Raw genomic sequence first — 19,132 nt, 5'->3', positions numbered from 1 at the left:
ATCGTTCTAACCATTCTGAACCCTGACATTTGCTTTATAAAATGCAAATTAAAAATACTAACCCTACCTACTTTGCTAAGTTTTTGTAACATAATGAGTTAACATGCAAACCTGTGGAATATGAAAACACTCTGTCAAAAAAAGAAAAATGCTATTATTCTACCACTTCGTGTATATGTGATTTGATCCTTATGTTTATGATATACCACTGAGGCAGGAAAAATGCACAGGAGATTAAGAGAAGATGATTTCTGAAAGGAATAACATAATCATATTGTAAAGGAAGGATACAAAGTGAATGAAGTTTAGGAAAAATGAGGTTCCTTTCTTTACCAGGCTACAAGGAAATGGAAAGCAAGTCAACATAAAATAACAGTTGCCTTCAAACCAGTGACTCGAATTTGGGGTAGTCCCAGAATGAGATGGTATTTAGCACATCATGCCATCCTCTATTTAGCATATAATCTTCTAAATATAACAACACACTGGAGAAGTGAAAAAAAGTAAATATGTTTTTCTACTAAATAACTGATCTAATGATATATATTTATTCATTTGAAAAGTTCTAAAAGTAGCAATGGAGAGAAGGGAAAAGAACTTCACTACCTCAGAAAGAAATTTGGCAAAAGATAAAAACAGTGAACAAGACCTTAGTGCTATCCAAAATAACAACTTAGCTAAAGATACTAGATATGATGCCATAAAGCCAGAAAACATTTTCCAGGGAAGTATTCTGCCTAAATTATTTTGGAGGTGGTTACTTAGTGAATAGAAACACATCTGGGAATGCATCTGGAAGAAAACATAATTATCTAATCCTTGCTGAATCATTCTTTTTTTTTTTTTTCTTTTGCATTTCTTTTCTTCTCTTCTACTTATATCCAAGCCACTAGGACTAAAACTAGATGAATAAGGCAGAATAAAACACTAATTTAACATAACATAGCTCTTATCAGATTGTGTTCCAATAAGCACACATGGATGACCAGGACTAATGACAGGAAAGAAAAATTACTCAGGATGTTAATAATTTAACATCCTTTTTGCAGATAGACTGGAAAAGTAGGTCATAGGATGGGCTGGACGATATACATTAGCTCAATGACTCACTGACAGTCATCATCCTGCCAAAGTAATACTGGCTTTATGTCCTTGTGCCCCTTCCACTGAATGAATATACAGTGGAGAGATGGGAGAATGAAACTTCCTGTGCAAGTCTGCTACTTTCCCTCTAATTTGTTCTCTCCTCGCCCTGCAAAAGATTCCCCTTTCACCGTGAGTGCTCACTGCTTATTAGCTGTGGCATTTCACTGGGCAATCTCTGGGTATAGTGAACTTAGGGGAATAATAATAAATATCACAGTGCTAAAATGGTTAATATTCTCTAAGTAAGAAGGGAAATTAACCCTGAAGTACACAGTACCTTAAGAAATGATAATGGCAAATTCTAAAATGAATGATATCATGGGATTAAAAATCAACACAGAGATGCCATACTAAGATGCAACTTAACATTAGATCCATGCAACTTGCAGGTAAAAACAAAACTGTTTATTAATTCATTCGAATTGTATTTACCAAGTGAGAAAGATAGAGATGTTGACTAGCTAAGGTCTAGTTAACATAAACCAAAAAGCTACTGGATTTCTAACAAAATAGTCTATCTAAACAGTTAGGTCTTTTAATATATAAACTGATTCATTTCTTAAGTATCTATCCATAGGATATTCTTACATGTTTCTTTCACATTTTAATGTGTGAACTTGAGGACTTAAAGATTCCTTTACTTAGCATTAAAACATATGCTTAAGAACTCTGCATGTTGTCATTTTTTTGAATATATGTTAATGTATTGTTTATGTTGGGGAGTGACTATAAATTCACTGCTGCTCAAATGATAGAAGCCCAATTAAAGTTCCTGTCTAATGCCTCAAGGCCCTGGGAACCCTAATTATATCATTCCCAACATAACGCAGTACAAAATCATTGAATTGGGAAGTAACTCTCTCAAAAATACAGGAAAAATAAAAAAAAAGAATAATTCATGTTTTATACTTTTAAAAAATCTCAGTAATAAGTTAAAAAGATAACAGAGACATCAGTTATGTGATAATGAATGACAGTAAAATATATAAGATACATATTTTAAAATATAAAAACACAATTTTTTTTTTGAAAGACAGGATCTTGCTCTGTCATGCAGACTGCAGTGTAGTAGCATGATCATAGCTCATTGTAACTTCCAACTTCTGGGCTAAAGTTATCCTCCTGCCTCAGCATCCCTAGTAGTTGAGACTACAGGTGCACACCAGCATGCTCAGCTAATTTTTTTATTTTTATTTTTTTGTAGAGATAGGGTCTCACAGGCTGGTCTGGAACTCCCGGGCTCAAGTGATCCTCCCACCTCAGCCTCCCAAAGTGTTGTGATTACAGGTGTGAGCCACTGCACCCAGCCAATCACAGATTATTTTTAAAACCAGAATTGTACCTCTTGCTTTGTTCTATATAGTTTCTTCCCATAACCCTACAAATCCCATTTTATATTTCAAAAAATCATCTTATCCATTTAGATAAAAACATCAAATTACTCAGTTAATGTTCAATTGGATTAATAAATCTGAATAGAATAATTTAAGTCATATGATTGCTCATGGCCAGCTGTTTGAATTAGTATATTAAGTCATTTAGACACTCTTCTTTGCAAAGGTTGCATGATTTAATAAATTCCCATATGCCTCAACATGTGCCAACACTGCTAGGTTATCTTGTATCCAGCTGCTGTTGTGATGATGGCTGCCAACTTTCAAACAACCGAAGAGAATAATGAACCAGCTTAGTTGGCTCATATGTAAACTTACATTGCTCCCAGCTAAAACATGGGCCATTTTCAACTGTAAAGAAAATTAATTAAAAATATTTCACTGCCACTGTTTGAGAATCACAACTCTACCAATATCACAGAATTAGTGGTTTAAAAGCCTGCAGCTTCAGGTAAACTCCCATAGTTTGGATTTCAATCTTAAATGCTGTAGGTTGTCTTATAAAATGGATTTTTTAAGGAAACGGATCAGGAAACGCCTTATCCATAACTCATAACACGAATATTTGAGAAGCCTCACACTGCTGGAGAAAAAAAGAGAGACTTTTATTTGTTAAAGGCACATTACAAAAAAGGCTTCAAAGACTTCAGGGGAAATAAGAGATGTAAATGAAATGGGCCACCATTTAGGAAGGATTTAAAAAGGAAACAGAAAAAGAAAGCACCAAACATACCACGTTAAGTCAGGATCATTTTATGAATGAGTGTTATGCACAAATCAGGACAACATGATAGTGTTAGGCCCTCCAAGAGTAAAAATACTGTATTGAATTTTAATAAAGGCTGGACAAGACAGTTTTGTGCTGGATCAGTTGTCCAGACTAGTGACTCTAAAGAAAGCCCTGAAACTTTGGTGTTTCCAAAATAAGCACTAATCTATTTGCCATAAAGTTATACTAGTTTTTACAGGGGAAAGTAGGTCAAACATAAGAACTATTTAAAATATTTCAATATTTCACTTATTTCTTTTTTCTTTTTTTGTTGTTTTGTTTTGTTTTGCTTTGAGATGGAGTCTCGCTCTGTCACCCAGGCTGGAGTGTTGGCGCGATCTCGGCTCACTGCAAGCTCCGCCTCCCAGGTTCACGCCATTCTCCTGCCTCAGCCTCCCAAGTAGCTGGGACTACAGGTGCCCGCCACCACGCCTGGCTAATTATTTTGTATTTGTAGTAAAGATGGGGTTTCACCGTGTTAGATAGGATGGTCTCGATCTCCTGACTTTGTGATTCACCTGCCTTGGTCTCCCAAAGTGCTGGGATTACAGGCGTGAGCCACCACGCCCGGCCCTTTTTCTTTTTTGAGATGGAGTCTCACTCTGTCGCCCAGGCTGGAGTACAGTGGTATGATCTCAGCTTACTGAAACTTCTGCCTCCCGAGTTCCAGTGATTCTCCTGCCTCAGCCTCCCGAGTAGCTGGGATTACAGGCACGTGCCCATGCCTGGCTAATTTGTGTGTGTGTGTATATATATATAAATATATATACATTATTTTTTTTTTTTTAGTAGAGATGGGGTTTCACCATGTTGGCCAGGCTGGTCTTGAACTCCTGACCTCAGGTGATCCACCTACCTCGGCCTCCCAAAGTGTTGGGATTACAGGTATGAGCCACCATGCCTAGTCTAAAATATTTCATTTATTTCTAAATGTCCATAATAGTTGGAAATTATTCACTAGGTAGATGGACTTCCCCAAGAGGTTAGGAAAACTCTTTTTCGCTAAATGGCAAAGTTGATTATACTGTCCTCACGGGAGTAAGACTATACTATTCTTCACACGTAACAGATGGACTAGACAAAATACACAATTTTATGGTTCTGATGAACCATCTGAAACTATGCAAGGATCACATTTTATTTTTTGAGATGGGTCTCACTCTGTTGCCCAGGCTGGAGTGCAGTGGCGTAATCGTGGCTCACTGCAACCTCATCTCCCAGGTTCAGTCGGTTCTCCCACCTCAGCCTCCCAAGTAGTTGGGACCACAGGTGTGAGCCAACATGCCCAGCTAATTTGTATTTTTGATAGAGACAGGGCTTCACCATGTTGCCCAAGCTGACCCTGAACTCTGGAGTTGAGGAGATCCACCCACCTTAGCCTCCCAATGTACTGAGATTCCAGGCGTGAGCCACTGCGCCAGGCCTAGGATCACTTTATTAGCAGTGATAATCTGATTTCCTTTTTTAAAAAAATAGGTTACCTGACATTTTCTCAGTCTTCTGCTATACATACGCAGGTATATCATATTGGCTGCCTAATACAGTTTTCCAATATATCTTACTTTTAATCTACATGTGAAATTACATACCAGGGTTGCTTCTGCCCTTGCTGCATATACACAATACAGAGTTAATTTAAAAATCTCTCAGAGATGCTAACTGACTAGACTCATATTCTATAATCCAAGTGACTCATGGCACTTGAAACTGAAATTATACATGGGTGGGTATGGGATGTAGTGTGATCTCCAGGCATCTCCAATATCTTCTCCAGGTATGTCTAATATTTTCATTGCTAGAAATACTAGAGATACCTGGGAAACATAGTTGGTTCTAGGATCCTCCAGTTGGTTGAATACTTCTAGAAAAACTACATAGATGCCTCATAATAACTCAGAATCCAAAGAAAGGACCCAGATCCAAAGAAATCCAAGAGACTATTTCCTAATACCTGACATGATCATCTTTTTACTTCTATATAGCTAATGGAGGCTGTTGGAACTGTTGAAGATGGAACAGATTTAACAGACCTTCAGAACATAACTTGTGAAACTGTTGCCCAGTTAAGTAGCCACAGTAATTCCTCCAACAACTGAGTCAGCTCTCAACCAAATAAAGATAAAAGAGAGGTGCGATTCCCTAACCTCATTTAATCACATAAATGCAACAAACTATCTGGAAAGTGTTCTAGTCTATTCTGCACAGGGGATGCATGTCTATACTTGGGAAAATATTGTGTAACAAGTATCAAGTTTTTATTCGCTACTGCTATAATAGGCAAAGAAGGAAGAAATTTCACAAGTGTAACAACCGACTTGAAATTTTGAAAATACTCCATTTACCAGTGCCAGCGTGCTCAAAAGAACTCTCTTATATGAGACAAATTTGCCTGCAATAATAGAAGAAAGGCAAGAAAGGGCTATAGGCCAACAGCAGACATTTCACATAAAAATCTATATTCTTTAGCTTAACACAGTTCTGTTCAAGATTTAAAAGTACTAAAAAGGGTAGAGATCTATTTTCCATTTTCCACTTTGAAGGCTATAGTACTTAACAAATACATCTTCTATGCACTGATTTGAATATTTGGACAATTAGCTGTAGTTTGAATGTACACTAAGTAGCTTTATTCTTGGTGGTTAGGATAATCAAGAAAGCCTAGAGGTTAAAAAAAACTTAGGAAGATATGTAAAGGAAAGGTATGGAAGAATAGAAAAAAGAAAAAGATTTTAAAATGATCATATGCAGTTAGGATAAATGACTAATTAAAGGTGGAAAAAATAATTTCTTACAATTTGTATAAAGCAATCATATCCATGCAGTACTCTGACATAGTAAAAAGGTACATAATTATAAACAAGACGATGGAAATAAAAAGTTGTATCTTAATTAAGCAAAACAACAGAGGAAAAGGCTGTGGAAAAAATTTATGAAAAGTAGGAAGACCCAGGCCACAAATATGCCAAGACAAATGACATATCCCCAGAGGGGAGAACAGTGTCACAGACTTGAGAAGGTTCTGTGTGACCCTGGCCAGTAATTCCATTTCCTGCCTGGCATAATCACAGAAGGCAGTCAATGTTTGGTGATGATGAGGAGCAGGGTTTTGAAGCACATAATTAAGGGCTGAAAGTATTTTCTGTGGAAACAAAATTATCATTCATGTCTGACATTGTGTAAATATGCCTTAATTTTGGTCAATAGCAATTTGAACCTTAAAAATTAGAATCCTCAAACCTTCTTGTAAATCACAATTCTTTAAGCAAACTATAGGGCTTTGTGTGTAAAAGCATAGACATTCCAGATACTCTTTAAAAAATGCTGTTTAGTAGAAAATTATCTATTTTTGTAGTGACACGATTTGGCCTTCGTCCATGTCAAAACCAGTTTATAACTTCAAAAAGCCACATTAAAGGAGATTTACACAGAGCAAAAGCTAAAGCAGTTTTCATCCACCAGGTCACGTATAAAAATAATCACAATTCACATTACCTTAAAACGACTGGCAATCTTACACAAATTAATGGTGTGTCATGTACAGATGGAAGGTGGGTATAAACTGAGGAGAAAGATAAAACCACATCAAAGGTGCCAAGAAGACTTAAAGGCTTTGTAAGCTTCGAAAGTCTCGCCTTCTCTCTTGTACCTTTAATTGTAAGGCTGCAATAAGTGCATTTTTGCCACAAGCTCTTGAAAGAAAAAAGAAATGGTTATTTTCTTAAGTACTAACAGACTTACTTCTCTTTCAGAAAATCCACTACTCTTTTGAAGTCAGCCACACAGTATTCTCTTTTCATTTCCATGAGTACGCTGTCGGAGGCAGACTGGACTGGTATGTGCAGAAAAGCGTAGACTCTGGGGTGATTAAGGATTTTTGCCATTTCCTTAAAAAAATGGAAGGAGAAAACATTAATCATTTTAACAAATTGTGGAATGGTTTTCCTCACATCAACATCACAAGCACAAGCAAATAAACATACTAGTTGAAACAGACCAATCATCAAGCCTCTTAAAGTGAACATCAATTGGCAATATTCTATGATGAGATTTGGGAATTCAATATCACTTTCAGAAGATTTCACAGAATAATTATTTCCTCATGCTTTCTGTTTCTCTTAGGTGACAAAACAGAGATAAACTCATATAATGCCTGAAGAGTAAAAAGATTTTTCAGTACGCCAAAACAAACACTATTCCTACTTCACTTCAAAGGAGTTTTACATTCTGCCTTGTTACATTTGTAGGAAAAACATCAATATTTAAGGCAAACACTTGAGATCCCATAATCCCCTGTACTTGAATAGAGAAAATTTCCAAATTTAGGTTAACACATTTTTTAATACAAATATTATTGCCAGGACAAATGACATATTTGTTAAAAAAAAAAAAAAAATGAGGGGAAAAAACTCTGCAACTCACCTGTTTCTTTTTCTTTTAATTTCATTCACATATTTTTTGAGTATCTATTATGCAAAAGGCACATGATCAGACAGTAAGGCCAGCCACTTCACCACTGGGTACCTACTGACATTCATACTTAAGATGCATAAAAAGAAGTGAAAGAAGACAGGAAGAGAAAGAAGAACATATCTTTTCAAGTGAAAGAGAATACATTTAAGTGAAACACATTAAAAAACTCAGAGTGTTTAAAAATTCCTCCAAGGACACAAAGGGGTCGAATAAGAAAGAGTGACAGAGGCGAACTTGTGTAATGTCACCATTCATGCAAGCATTAGGCAAGTTGACTAATGTGGTCCTTCTCCACTGCTGCATGCTGTCAGGTCATCAATTTGAAAGACAGGGAGGAAAGGAAGGAGAGAAAGAGAAAAAGAAAAAAGAAAAGAAACAAAGAAAAAAAGAAAAAGAAAAGTGAAAAGAAAGAGACAGCAGGCGCATATGGCCTTTCAGAGTCCAGTAGTGAATAAAAATGTCACAAAGGGAGCGGCTCATTAATAACTTGCATGTGCCATTGATTCTTAACTTTCAAAGTATTGCACTTTCACATCTGTTACCTAGTTTCATCCTTCAGAAAATATTTTGAAGGATCTTATGGAATCAAAGAGCCAGCTAATTCCGTCCAGTTACCTCTTAGCTCTTCAAGAGTCAGTCATGCATATGGATCAACCATGCCCTGTGTTTCTCCATTTTCTTTTCATTGACTGTGAACATTAGCATTTCAGCCAAAGTGGAAGCCCAGAGATGAACTCAAATCAGTCACCTTCTTAGTAGCGGTTGTTTAAAATACTACTTTTACTAAGAAGTTCAGATTATAAAATAAAATTACTCATAGATATCCTTTATCCACACTTTCTCTACCAGGAATTAATAGGTATATATGCCTTACTAACCTTGTTATATATAGACTACTAAATTGGAATTGGAGTTGAAGAATTTCTTATTTATTAGAAAAACAGCTGGAAACACTTTTATGAAACTGTTACATTTCTGGGCTGGGTATTCAGTAGGCTCTTTTTTTTCTTTCTTTCTTTCTTTTTTTTTGAGATGGAGTTTTGCTCTGTCACCCAGGCTGGAGTGCAGTGGCACAATCTCAACTCACTGCAACCTCCGCCTCCCATATTCAAGCGATTCTCCTGCCTCAGCCTCCCAAGTAGCTGGGATTCCAGGCGTGTGCCACCACACCCGGCTAATTTTTGTGGTTTTAGTAGAGATGGGGTTTCACCATGTTGGCCAGGCTGGTCTTGAACTCCTGACCTCAGGTGATCCGCCTGCCTTGGCCTCTCAAAGTGCTGAGATTACAGGAGTGAGCCACGGCGCCTGGCCTCAGCAGGCTCTTTGTAGCCATACTGCACACCCAGAGCTGGGCGAGGCGGAGCCACACTCATATTACCCATCCTGCAGTAAATATGCTGGCCTTATGCTAGGATCCTCTGCCTTTCAGGTTCTTCACACTTGAACATCAAAATCCCACCGCCAAATTTAAGAAACCTAATTGTACAAAGATCTTTGTTTTCTAAAGTGGCAGCACTCACAGCTTTAGACCTATCTATTGTGGTGAGAAATGACATTTTGACACGTAATACACTTTGTGAGATGAAACTTCACACTCGGGCTGTGTGCCTTTTTCTCATCTATAAAATGGAGAGAGGGATAATATTCATCTCATAGGGCTACTGGGCTATTGTGAAAATAAATTAAGATAATCCAGTATATACTAATAGAATAAGTACTCCATATGTAAATCATCTAATTTTTAAATTTTTTTCTTTTGGCAAGTATTTTAAGTTCCCGGTAACACAATTTTATATGGATTACAGGGAACCTATGAATAAATAAATAAAACAGCTTTCTGATAAGCTAGTTCCCGAACTAGCAGGTGAAGGAGAAGTAACTGGTACTGATTTGCATGACATAAATTTGAAAGGGGTTTACCAGCACACATGACCCCGGGCCAGAGAGGGTGGGCCAGTTTCTCTTGGAAACACTCAGGCTGGCCTCCTACTATAAACAGGATACTGTGCTAGATGAAACGTTGTCCTGCTACAGTATGCCAATTTACAAATTAAAATGTTAATAGCAAACAAGTGGGATAAAAGTGGTGGTTCCCCCTCCCCCCCACCACCCCCATAGTTCTCAAAATAAACCTTCCCACTAGTAATTATCTTTAGTTCATACTACAGGCCTTGCAACTTCATACTGCTAGAACACAAAATAAAATTACACTTGCCCCTTAATTAAAGTCTATGTTTCTGCCACTAAGAGAATCATGACTTAACACAGATTAATGTACCCAAGGAGACAAAATACATATTTTTTGTTTTGCTTTTTCTTCCATTCCTCTCCTTGCTCAGCACTCTTAGTTTAGGACAACTTAGGACAACTTGTGTTCTCTTCACCTTTCAAAAACTTCTTCCTTCATGACTTCTCAGCAACCTGTTCCTGGTGTTACCAAAGTGTTTACTTAGCTCTTCCTGGCAATACAATAATGAATCTCCAGAACTGAACACTACAAGGCCAGGAATTATATTTTACTCTTCCCTCTGGATCTCTACAATAGCTTATACTGTGCTAAGCACACCACTAAACATTTAAATACAGATATGGGTTACAACTACATCAATATACACGAAAAGAGGTATAACTGTAATTTCAATAGGAAGACAAACTTTCATTTAGTAATATTTCAGTTGGGCTCAACCAGGTAAACAAACATATATTCAAGGAGGTAAACAGGCATTTAATCAGCCTGCCTTAATTTCTGGAACAAATGAATAATTATATGTAAATCTATAGGTATATACATAAGTACAGGCATACCTCATTTTATTGTACTTCCCAAATATTGTGTTTCTTACAGATTGAAGTTTTGAGGCAACCCTGTGTCAAGCACGTGCACTGGCAAATTTCTTCAACAGCATGTGCTCATTTCGTCTCTCTGTGTCACATTTTGGTGGTTCTTGCAATATTTCAGACTTTTAAAATTATTATTATATCTGCTGTGATGATCTGTGATCAGTGATCTTTGACGTTACTCTTGTAATTATTTTGGGGTGCCACAAACCGTGCCCATATAAGATGGCAAATTTAATCAATATGTTGTGTGTGTTCTGACTGCTCTTCCAGTTGCTCTTCCCGTCTTGGGCCTCCCTATCCTCTGAGATACAACAAGATTGAAATTAGGCCAATTAATAACCCGACAAAGGCCTTTACATATTCAAGTGGATGGTAAAGTCCCGCGTTTCTCACTGTAAATTAAAAGCCAGAAGGCATTAACCTTAGTGGGGAAAGCATATCAAAAGCTGAGACAGGTTAAAAGCTAGGCCTCTTGCACCAGTCAACCAAGTTATGAATGCAAAGGAAAAGTTCTTGAAGGAAATTAAAAGTGCTACTCCAGTGAACTCACGAATGATAAGAAAGTCAAACAGCCTTACTGCTGATACGGAGAAAGTTTCAGTGGTCTGGATAGATGATCAAACCAGCCACAACGTTCCCTTAAGCACAAACCTAATCCAGAGCAAGGCCCTAACTCTCTTCAATTCTATAAAGGCTGAAAGTGAGTAGACTGCAGAAGATGTTTTAAGCTAGAAGAGATTGGTTCATGAGGCTTAAGGAACAGTTTCCATAACATGAAAGTGCAAAGTGAATAAGCAAGTGTTGAAGTAGAAGCAGTAGCAAATTATCCAGAAGACTTAGCTAAGATCACTGATGAAGATGGCTACAGCACACTGCAGATGTTCAGTGCACACAAAACAGCCTTCTATTGAAAAATGGAGGCATTGAGGACTTTTATAGCTAGAGAAGTCAATACAAAAGGCTTTGAAGACTTGCTTCAAAGCTTCAGAGGACAGAAAGACTGACTCTTTTGTTAGGGGATAATGCAACTGGTGACTGTAAGTTGAAACCAGTTCTCATTTGCCATTCTGAAAATTCTAGGGTCCTCAAGAATTGTGATAAATTGACTTTGTCTGTACTCTATAAATGGAACACCAAAGCCTGGTGAGAGCACATGTATTGACAGCATGGTTTACTGGATATTTTAAGCCCACTATTGAGACCTACTGCTCAGGAAAAAAAAGATTCCTTTCAAAATATTACTGCTCATGGACAATGCACCTGGTCATCTAAGAGCTCTGATGGGGATGTACAATGAGATTAATGTTGTTTTTATGAGGGGTAACACAACATCCATTCTGCAGTACATGGACCAAGGAGTAATTTCAACTTTCAAGTTCATTATGTAAGGCTATAACTGCCATAGTGATTCCTCTGATGGATCTAAGTAAAGTAAATTAAAAGTCTTCTGGAAAGGACTCGTCATTCTAGACGCCATTAAGAACCTTCGTGATTCATGGGAGGAGAACAAAATATCAATATAAATAGAAGTTTGGAAGACATTGATTTCAGCCCTCATGGATCACTTTGAGGGGTTCAAGACTTCAATGGAGGAAGTAACTGCAGATATGGTGGACAAAGGAAAACAAGTAGAATTACAAGTGCAGCCTGAAGATGTGATGGAATTGCTGCAGTCTCATCATCAAACTTGAACAGATGATGAGTTGTTTCTTATGGATGAGCAAAGAAAGGGGTTTCAAGATGGAATGTGTTCCTGTTGAAGATGTTGTGAACATTGTTAACAAAGGATTTATGACATTACATAAATATAGTTGATAAAGCAGCGTTTGAGAGAGTTGACTCCAACTTTGAGAGAAGCTGCACTGCCACGGCTACTTTCTTTACCTTTAGCAGTCACCACTCTGATGAGTCCACAGCCATCAACATCGTGGCAAGATCCATCACAAGCAAAAAGATAGTAACCTGCTGAAGGCTCCTTTTTTAGCAGTAAAGTATTTTAAAATTAAGGTATGTATATTTTTTACACATAATGCTATTTTATACTTACTAGACTACAATATAGTATAAACATAACTTTTATATACACTAGGAAACCAAAAAAATCATGTCACTTGCTTTATGGTGATATTTGCTATTTTGTGGAGGTCTGGAACCAAACCTGCAGTATCTCTGAGGTATGCCTGAAAACACCAAGACACTTTAAATAAAGGTAGCCCCATCACGGATTATATTACTAAAGGTATGCTGAAGCTTGAGATTGAAATCACAATGCATTTTCTCTTTTCTTTTCTTTTTTCTTTTCATCTCACTCTGTGAGCCAGGCTGGAGTGCAGAGGCGCAATCTGGGTTCACTGCAGCCTCCACCTCCTGGGTTCAAGTGATTCTCCTGCTTCAGCCTCCTAAGTAGCTGGGATTACAGGTGCCCGCCACCGTACCTGGCTAATTTTGGTAATTTTAGTAGAGATTGGGTTTCACCATATTGGCCAGGCTGGTCTCGAACTCCTGACCTTAGGATCCCCCCACCTTGGACTCCCAAAGTGCTGGGATTACAGGCATGAGCCACTGCTCCCAGCCCATAATGCATTTTCTTATGAAAGTAATTTACAAGTAAAGGGAAGGGTCTCAGGTTTGACAAGAGAAATAGAAGAATTTAGCTCAAATTGTGGCTGACGAAAGAAAGGCAGTCATGAACAGCTCGGTGCTCTGAGCTGGGTGAGTCTGAGCTGAAGGGCAGATTTGGTGGGCATGTATGGGCTCACATGGGAGGGGGAGCAGCTGAGGAGCTCTGGTAGCAGTTAGCATGGAAAAAGTATGTGTTTTAATATTAGATCATTTACAATGGAAGGGCTGATGTATCAAGGCTGCTTAAAATATAGATATTAACCATTTACAGGCAGGAACTGCAGAATGGCTAGCCAGATTTAAAAAACAGTGTTTCTATCTGGTACTATTCCATGGAGTCCTCATCTTACAAAGTGATAATCATCTCAGTGTTTGTTATTTTTCTCTGAACCTAAAATATAAAGAAAAAAATAAATTGAATGAAAACACACTTAATTTTAGAAAGCAGTTCTATGTATGGTTACATTTTTAAAAGAACTGCCAAATTTCATTTTTATTGCCCTGCAGTCATCAAACTCATCATTACATGCTACCTAATTTCGAATATATGTACTACTGGCTTAACAAAATCCCTCAGTATGTGCTCGCCTCAGCACCATGGCCCCTGTGCAATTACTCAGTATGTGAAGGTTGATAGAAGATGTTAACACTTGCATTGAGATGCGTTTACATCCACACTGATAGTGATCAAACAGAAAACCCTCTCAGATGACAGCTTTGTTATGAACTACATGCATATTCAAAATTCTAAACTTTACACTGCTCTGTTGTTTTCAGCTCATATAAGTGATATGCTAAAGGAAAAAAAAAACCTTCAAAAAAAGATAAACTGTCCCATTCCCTTTAAACATTTTCAAAATAGCTTGAGATACAATTCATATACCATACAATTTATCCATTCAAAGTATACAATTAACATTTTTTAGTATATTCACGGGATTGTAAAACCGTTACCACAATCTAATTTTAGAACATTTTCCTTCCCCCAAAACAAACCCTGTATCCATTAGCTGCCACTCCCATTTTCCCTCATTTCATGAACCCTTCTCCTAGCTCTAAAACAACCACTAGTCTACTTGCTAACTCTACAGATTTGCCTATTCTGGACGTTTAATATAAATAGACTCATATAATATGTGACTTCTTTCGTGACTGGCTTCCTTCACTTAATGGTCTCAAGGGTTAACCATATTGTAACATCTAAGGATTTATTTCTCTTCTTTTTCTTTTCTTCCTCTTTGAGACAGAGTCTCATTCTGTTGCCCGGGCTGGAGTGCCAAAGTGCAATCATTGCTCACTGCAGCTTTGACCTCCAAGCCTCAAGTGATCCTCCCACCTCAGCCTCTTGAGTAGCTGGGAAGACAAGCACATGCCACCACGCCAGGCTAATTTTTACATTTTTTCTAGAGACAGGGTCTCACTATGTTGCCCAGGCTCGCTGATCTTGAATTCCTGGGCTCAAGTGATCCTCCTGCCTCAGCCTCCCAAAATGCTGGTATTACAGGTATCAGCAACCATGCCCACCATGCCTAGCTTTATTTCAAGTAAATAATAAAACATGGGAATTTAGAATTTATTAAATGTATCATTTAATGCAAAACTATTTCAGATGTTCTGAATTATATTAGCTTGACTAAGGTGGTAAAGCAAGTTTCACCCATATTTCCTGGCTCTAACACAAACATTCTAATGACATAGCCTTGCTACAGATTAGCTGGTACATATAAGACCTTATTAAAAGGCCGGGCGCGGTGGCTCAAGCCTGTAATCCCAGCACTTTGGGAGGCCGAGACGGGCGGATCACGAGGTCAGGAGATCGAGACCATCCTGGCTAACACGGTGAAACCCCGTCTCTACTAAAATACAAAAACTAGCCGGGCGAGGTGGCGGGCGCCTGTAGTCCCAGCTACTGTGGAGGCTGAGGCAGGAGAATGGCTTAAACCCGGGAGGCGGAGCTTGCAGTGAGCTGAGATCTGGCCACTGCACTCCAGTCCAGGCGACAGAGCGAGACTCCGCCTCAAAAAAAAAAAAAAAAAAAAAAAAAAAAAAAAAAAAAAGACCTTATTAAAAAAATTATAACAGAGACAAAAAAAATGGGAGAAAGGTGGGCTGGACGAAGTGGCTCACACCAGTAATCCCAGCACTTTGGGAGGTTGAGGCAGGCACATCACATCAGTTGAGGTCAGGAGTTTGAGACCAGCTTGGCCAACATGGTGAAACCTCATCTCTACTAATAATACAATATATGTATTAGCTGAGTATGGTTGTGCGTACCTATAATCCCAGCTACTCAGGAGGCTGAGGCATGAGAACTGCTTGAGCCCAAGAGTTGGAGGTTGCAGTGAGGCGAGATTGTGCCACTGCATTCCAGCCTGGGTGATAGAGTATCTCAACAAAAAAAAAAAAGAAGAAAAAGGGAAAAAAAAAAAAAAGATGGGGAAAAGTATAAAAAAATTCAGAATCTCTTAAAATGAGCAGAATGTGACAATTAATGATAATGATATTATCTTATCATTTATTGATAGTTATCATTATCAAAAGTAAGAATGAAATTCTTACTTTTATTGTTTTGTTGAGGTAAAATAGGCATACAACTTACCATTTAAATTTTTTTTTTTTTAAAGAGACAGGGTCTTGCTATGTTGCCCAGGCTGGATTCAAACCCCTGAACTTGAGCCATCTATGCACCTCAGCTTCCCAGGTAGCTGGGATGACAGATGCATGACACTGAGCCTGGTTGATTTTTTTTTTTTTTGGTGAGGGAGTCTCCCTCTGTCACCCAGGCTGGAATGCAGTGGCACAATCTCCGCTCACTACAGCCTCTGCCTCCTGGGTTCAAGTGATTCTCCTGCCTCAGCCTCTCGAGTAGCTGGGACTACAGGTGCCCGCCACGACGCCTGGCTAATTTTTGTATTTTAGTAGAGATGGGGTTTCACCATGTTGGCCAGGCTAGTCTTGAACTCGTGACCTCAAGTGACCCACCCACCTCTGCCTCCCAAAGTGCTGGGATTACAGGCATGAGCCACCATGCCTAGGCTTGCCTGGTTGATTTTGAACCATTTTTAGGTACACAGTTCAGTGACATTAAGTCCAGTCAATGTTGGACAACCATCACCCACTGTCCATCTCCAGAACCTTTTGATCTTCCCAGACTGAAACTCTGTACCCATTAAACAACTCTCCCATAACTGCTCCCCAAGCCTCTCATAACCACAATTCTACTGTCTCTATGAACTGAACCACTGCAATTGAAATCATATAATATTTGTTCCTTTGTATCTGGCTTATTTCACTTAGCATAATGCTTTTGTTCCTACTGTAGCAAGATTATGTTTTTTATATCTTTTTCCAGACAGTTGATAGCTCTACTCTCAATGCCAAAGCACACTGCATAGATTTGTATTAGCTCTTACTTCCCTATCCTGCAATTAAACCATATGTCCTCATATCCCATGGGTATATCTTGTTTATGTTCATTTCCCTATTCCCTTGCTCAATTCCTGGCCCCAAATACTTACATTGTAGTTGAATGTATAAATGACTGAATGTCCCAATTAATTGATATGGTTATTTTGGCATAAGTCCCACAAAGACTTCTAGGCAATGTTCAAAAGACCAATGCCAGTATTCTAGGAAATCCTATTTCTGGATTCACCTTCAACACTTACCAAGTCATATAAGATAGAGTAAGACCAGAAACATATTTCATCCATTACTTCATTAACGGCACTGTAACAGCTAGTAAGTGAATTACCAATACCTACATTTACTCTAGCAATTAACAATAAATTGTCATCAATAGCATCAGAAAGTGAATGAGGGAGCACAAGAAAGGCAAATTTCCAATTCTTATGACCCAAATGACAGGGATAAGATATTGTGAACAGATTCTAATTTACATTTGACCTATAACTTAGTTATAATAGGAAATTCTCTTCTAAACTGCAAAGAGTTAACATTTTCAGTATTCGTGCTAAAACAGGTTGAGACAAAACATCTGTTGTAATTAGTGTTTACAGAAATGCAAAAGGACTTCAATGTTCCCTTACCATTACCACTTCATCTTAGTGTCACAGTCAATCACCAGGCTTTACATTATGAAGATGGAAATATACATCTTGAAACCAATGATAAAATGCTAACAGTTATAATTACACACACAAACACATTTATTTTCAACTAATATTATCAGTGTTTTATTTTTTTTCCATTTATCTTTATTTTTTATTTTTGAGACAGAGTCTTGCTCTATTGTCCAGGCTGGAGTGCAGTGGTGCAATCTTTGCTCACTGCAACCTCCACCTCCCAGGTGCATGCCATTCTCCTGCCTCAGCCTCCCGAGTAGCTGGGAGTACAGGCACCTGCCACCGTGCCCAGCTAATTTTTGTATTTTTAGTAGAGACAGGGTTTTACCATGTTGGCCAGACTGGTCTCAAATTTCTGACCTCAGGTGATCTGCCTGCCTCAGCCTCCAAAAGTGCTAGGATTACAGGTGTGAGCCCCCACGCCTGGCCTAATTTGTTTTTAAATTATTATTCTGCTCTGTTAAGGACAAGAAATCAAAATAGAGTTTTTGTCTCATGATGATGGTGGTGGTTATATAGATCTATATGTATACATTAAAATGCATAGAATGGGACACATACCAAAAACTCAATTTTGCTGTATTAGTTTTAAAATAAAATAACAAAGAGAAAAACTAAAACTAACAGTGAAATCTTTGGTGATTCAAACACTATATGAACAGGTATATGCTATAAAAAGCCTTAAAATCCACACACAATTGCCTTTGCTCCATTTAAGAAAAGACTACTACACACTAACAGAATGAATCAATAGCTGATCAATTTAATGGGGAAAGGGCAGTTCAGGCTGTACCTCCAGTTCAGAGTTTTATTGGTTTCTCTTAAATATGATATACATAATTGAGGAATCCAATGGAAAGGCAGATGTTAAAGATTTATCTTAAAATATTTAAGTCATTTATCTATGACCTGATTAAAACTAACTTGGAGTGGTGGTGCGTGCCTGTAATCCCAGCTACTCGGGAGGCTGAGGCAGGAGAATCACTTGAACCTGGGAGGTGGAGGTTTCAGTGAGCTGAGATCGCGCCACTGCACTCCAGCCTGGCGACAGAGCAATACTCAGTGTCTAAATAAATAAATAAAAATAGAAACAAAAAACCAGTGATTCTCTCAGTCTCTTTTCCCCCATAATTCCATGGTCTAAATTCTCAAGTGGAGAAAACTCGAACAGAGCTTCAGCCAGTACGTGATGGGTGTGTAATATAAACAAGAAATACATTTTTGTTTCTATAAGCCACTGAGACTTTGGAGGCGATTTTACTATACAACATAACTTAGTTTATCCTTACTGTGATAATGTTATGTGTTGACAGGGCTACTGAATGCACGGATAGCTGATAAAACATTATTTCCGGGTGTCTGTGAGGGTATTTCCAGAACAGATTAGGATTTCAATCAACAGAGTAAAAGAAGATCCATCCTTATCAACGGTGGGTAGCATCCAATCCTTTAAGGGCTCAAATTAAACAAAATGACAGAGCGAGCATGAATTCTCCCTCACTTCACACCACCCCGCCACACACACCCCCATTATGTTTCTTTGTAGGACTTTGATTAATCCAGTGATGCATTCTCATGTCACGGATAAAAACACCAAAGTTTAGAGATGTTGAAAATGATATGCCTGGCCAGATGCAGTGACTCACACCTGTAATCCCAACACTTTGGGAGGCCAGGATAGGAGGATAGCTTGAATGCAGGAGTTCAAGTCAAACCTGGGCAACTAGTGGGACCCCATGTCTACAAGTGAGAAAAAAAAAAAGTTGGGGATGGTAATGTGTGCCTGGAGTTCCAACTACGTGGGA

At 38.3% G+C, this 19,132-nt stretch overlaps 1 protein-coding gene across 3 annotated transcripts in view; it reads right to left on the bottom strand.

Annotated features, from left to right (window-relative positions):
* The window catches only part of CDKAL1 (CDK5 regulatory subunit associated protein 1 like 1), a 723,350-nt gene that overhangs the window by 233,619 nt on the left and 470,599 nt on the right, over nt 1-19,132 (bottom strand). For all 3 annotated transcript variants that reach the window (XM_033216358.1, XM_033216361.1, XM_033216360.1), the window contains one exon: nt 7,048-7,193. In XM_033216358.1, coding sequence (XP_033072249.1) covers nt 7,048-7,193 — 146 coding nt within the window. The remainder of the gene's footprint in view (nt 1-7,047; nt 7,194-19,132) is intronic.

Source organism: Trachypithecus francoisi, unplaced genomic scaffold, assembly GCF_009764315.1.
Source record: "Trachypithecus francoisi isolate TF-2019V2 unplaced genomic scaffold, Tfra_2.0 Lachesis_group10, whole genome shotgun sequence".
Taxonomy (NCBI): Eukaryota; Metazoa; Chordata; class Mammalia; order Primates; family Cercopithecidae; genus Trachypithecus; species Trachypithecus francoisi.
This window is presented reverse-complemented; position numbering and strand designations above follow the sequence as displayed.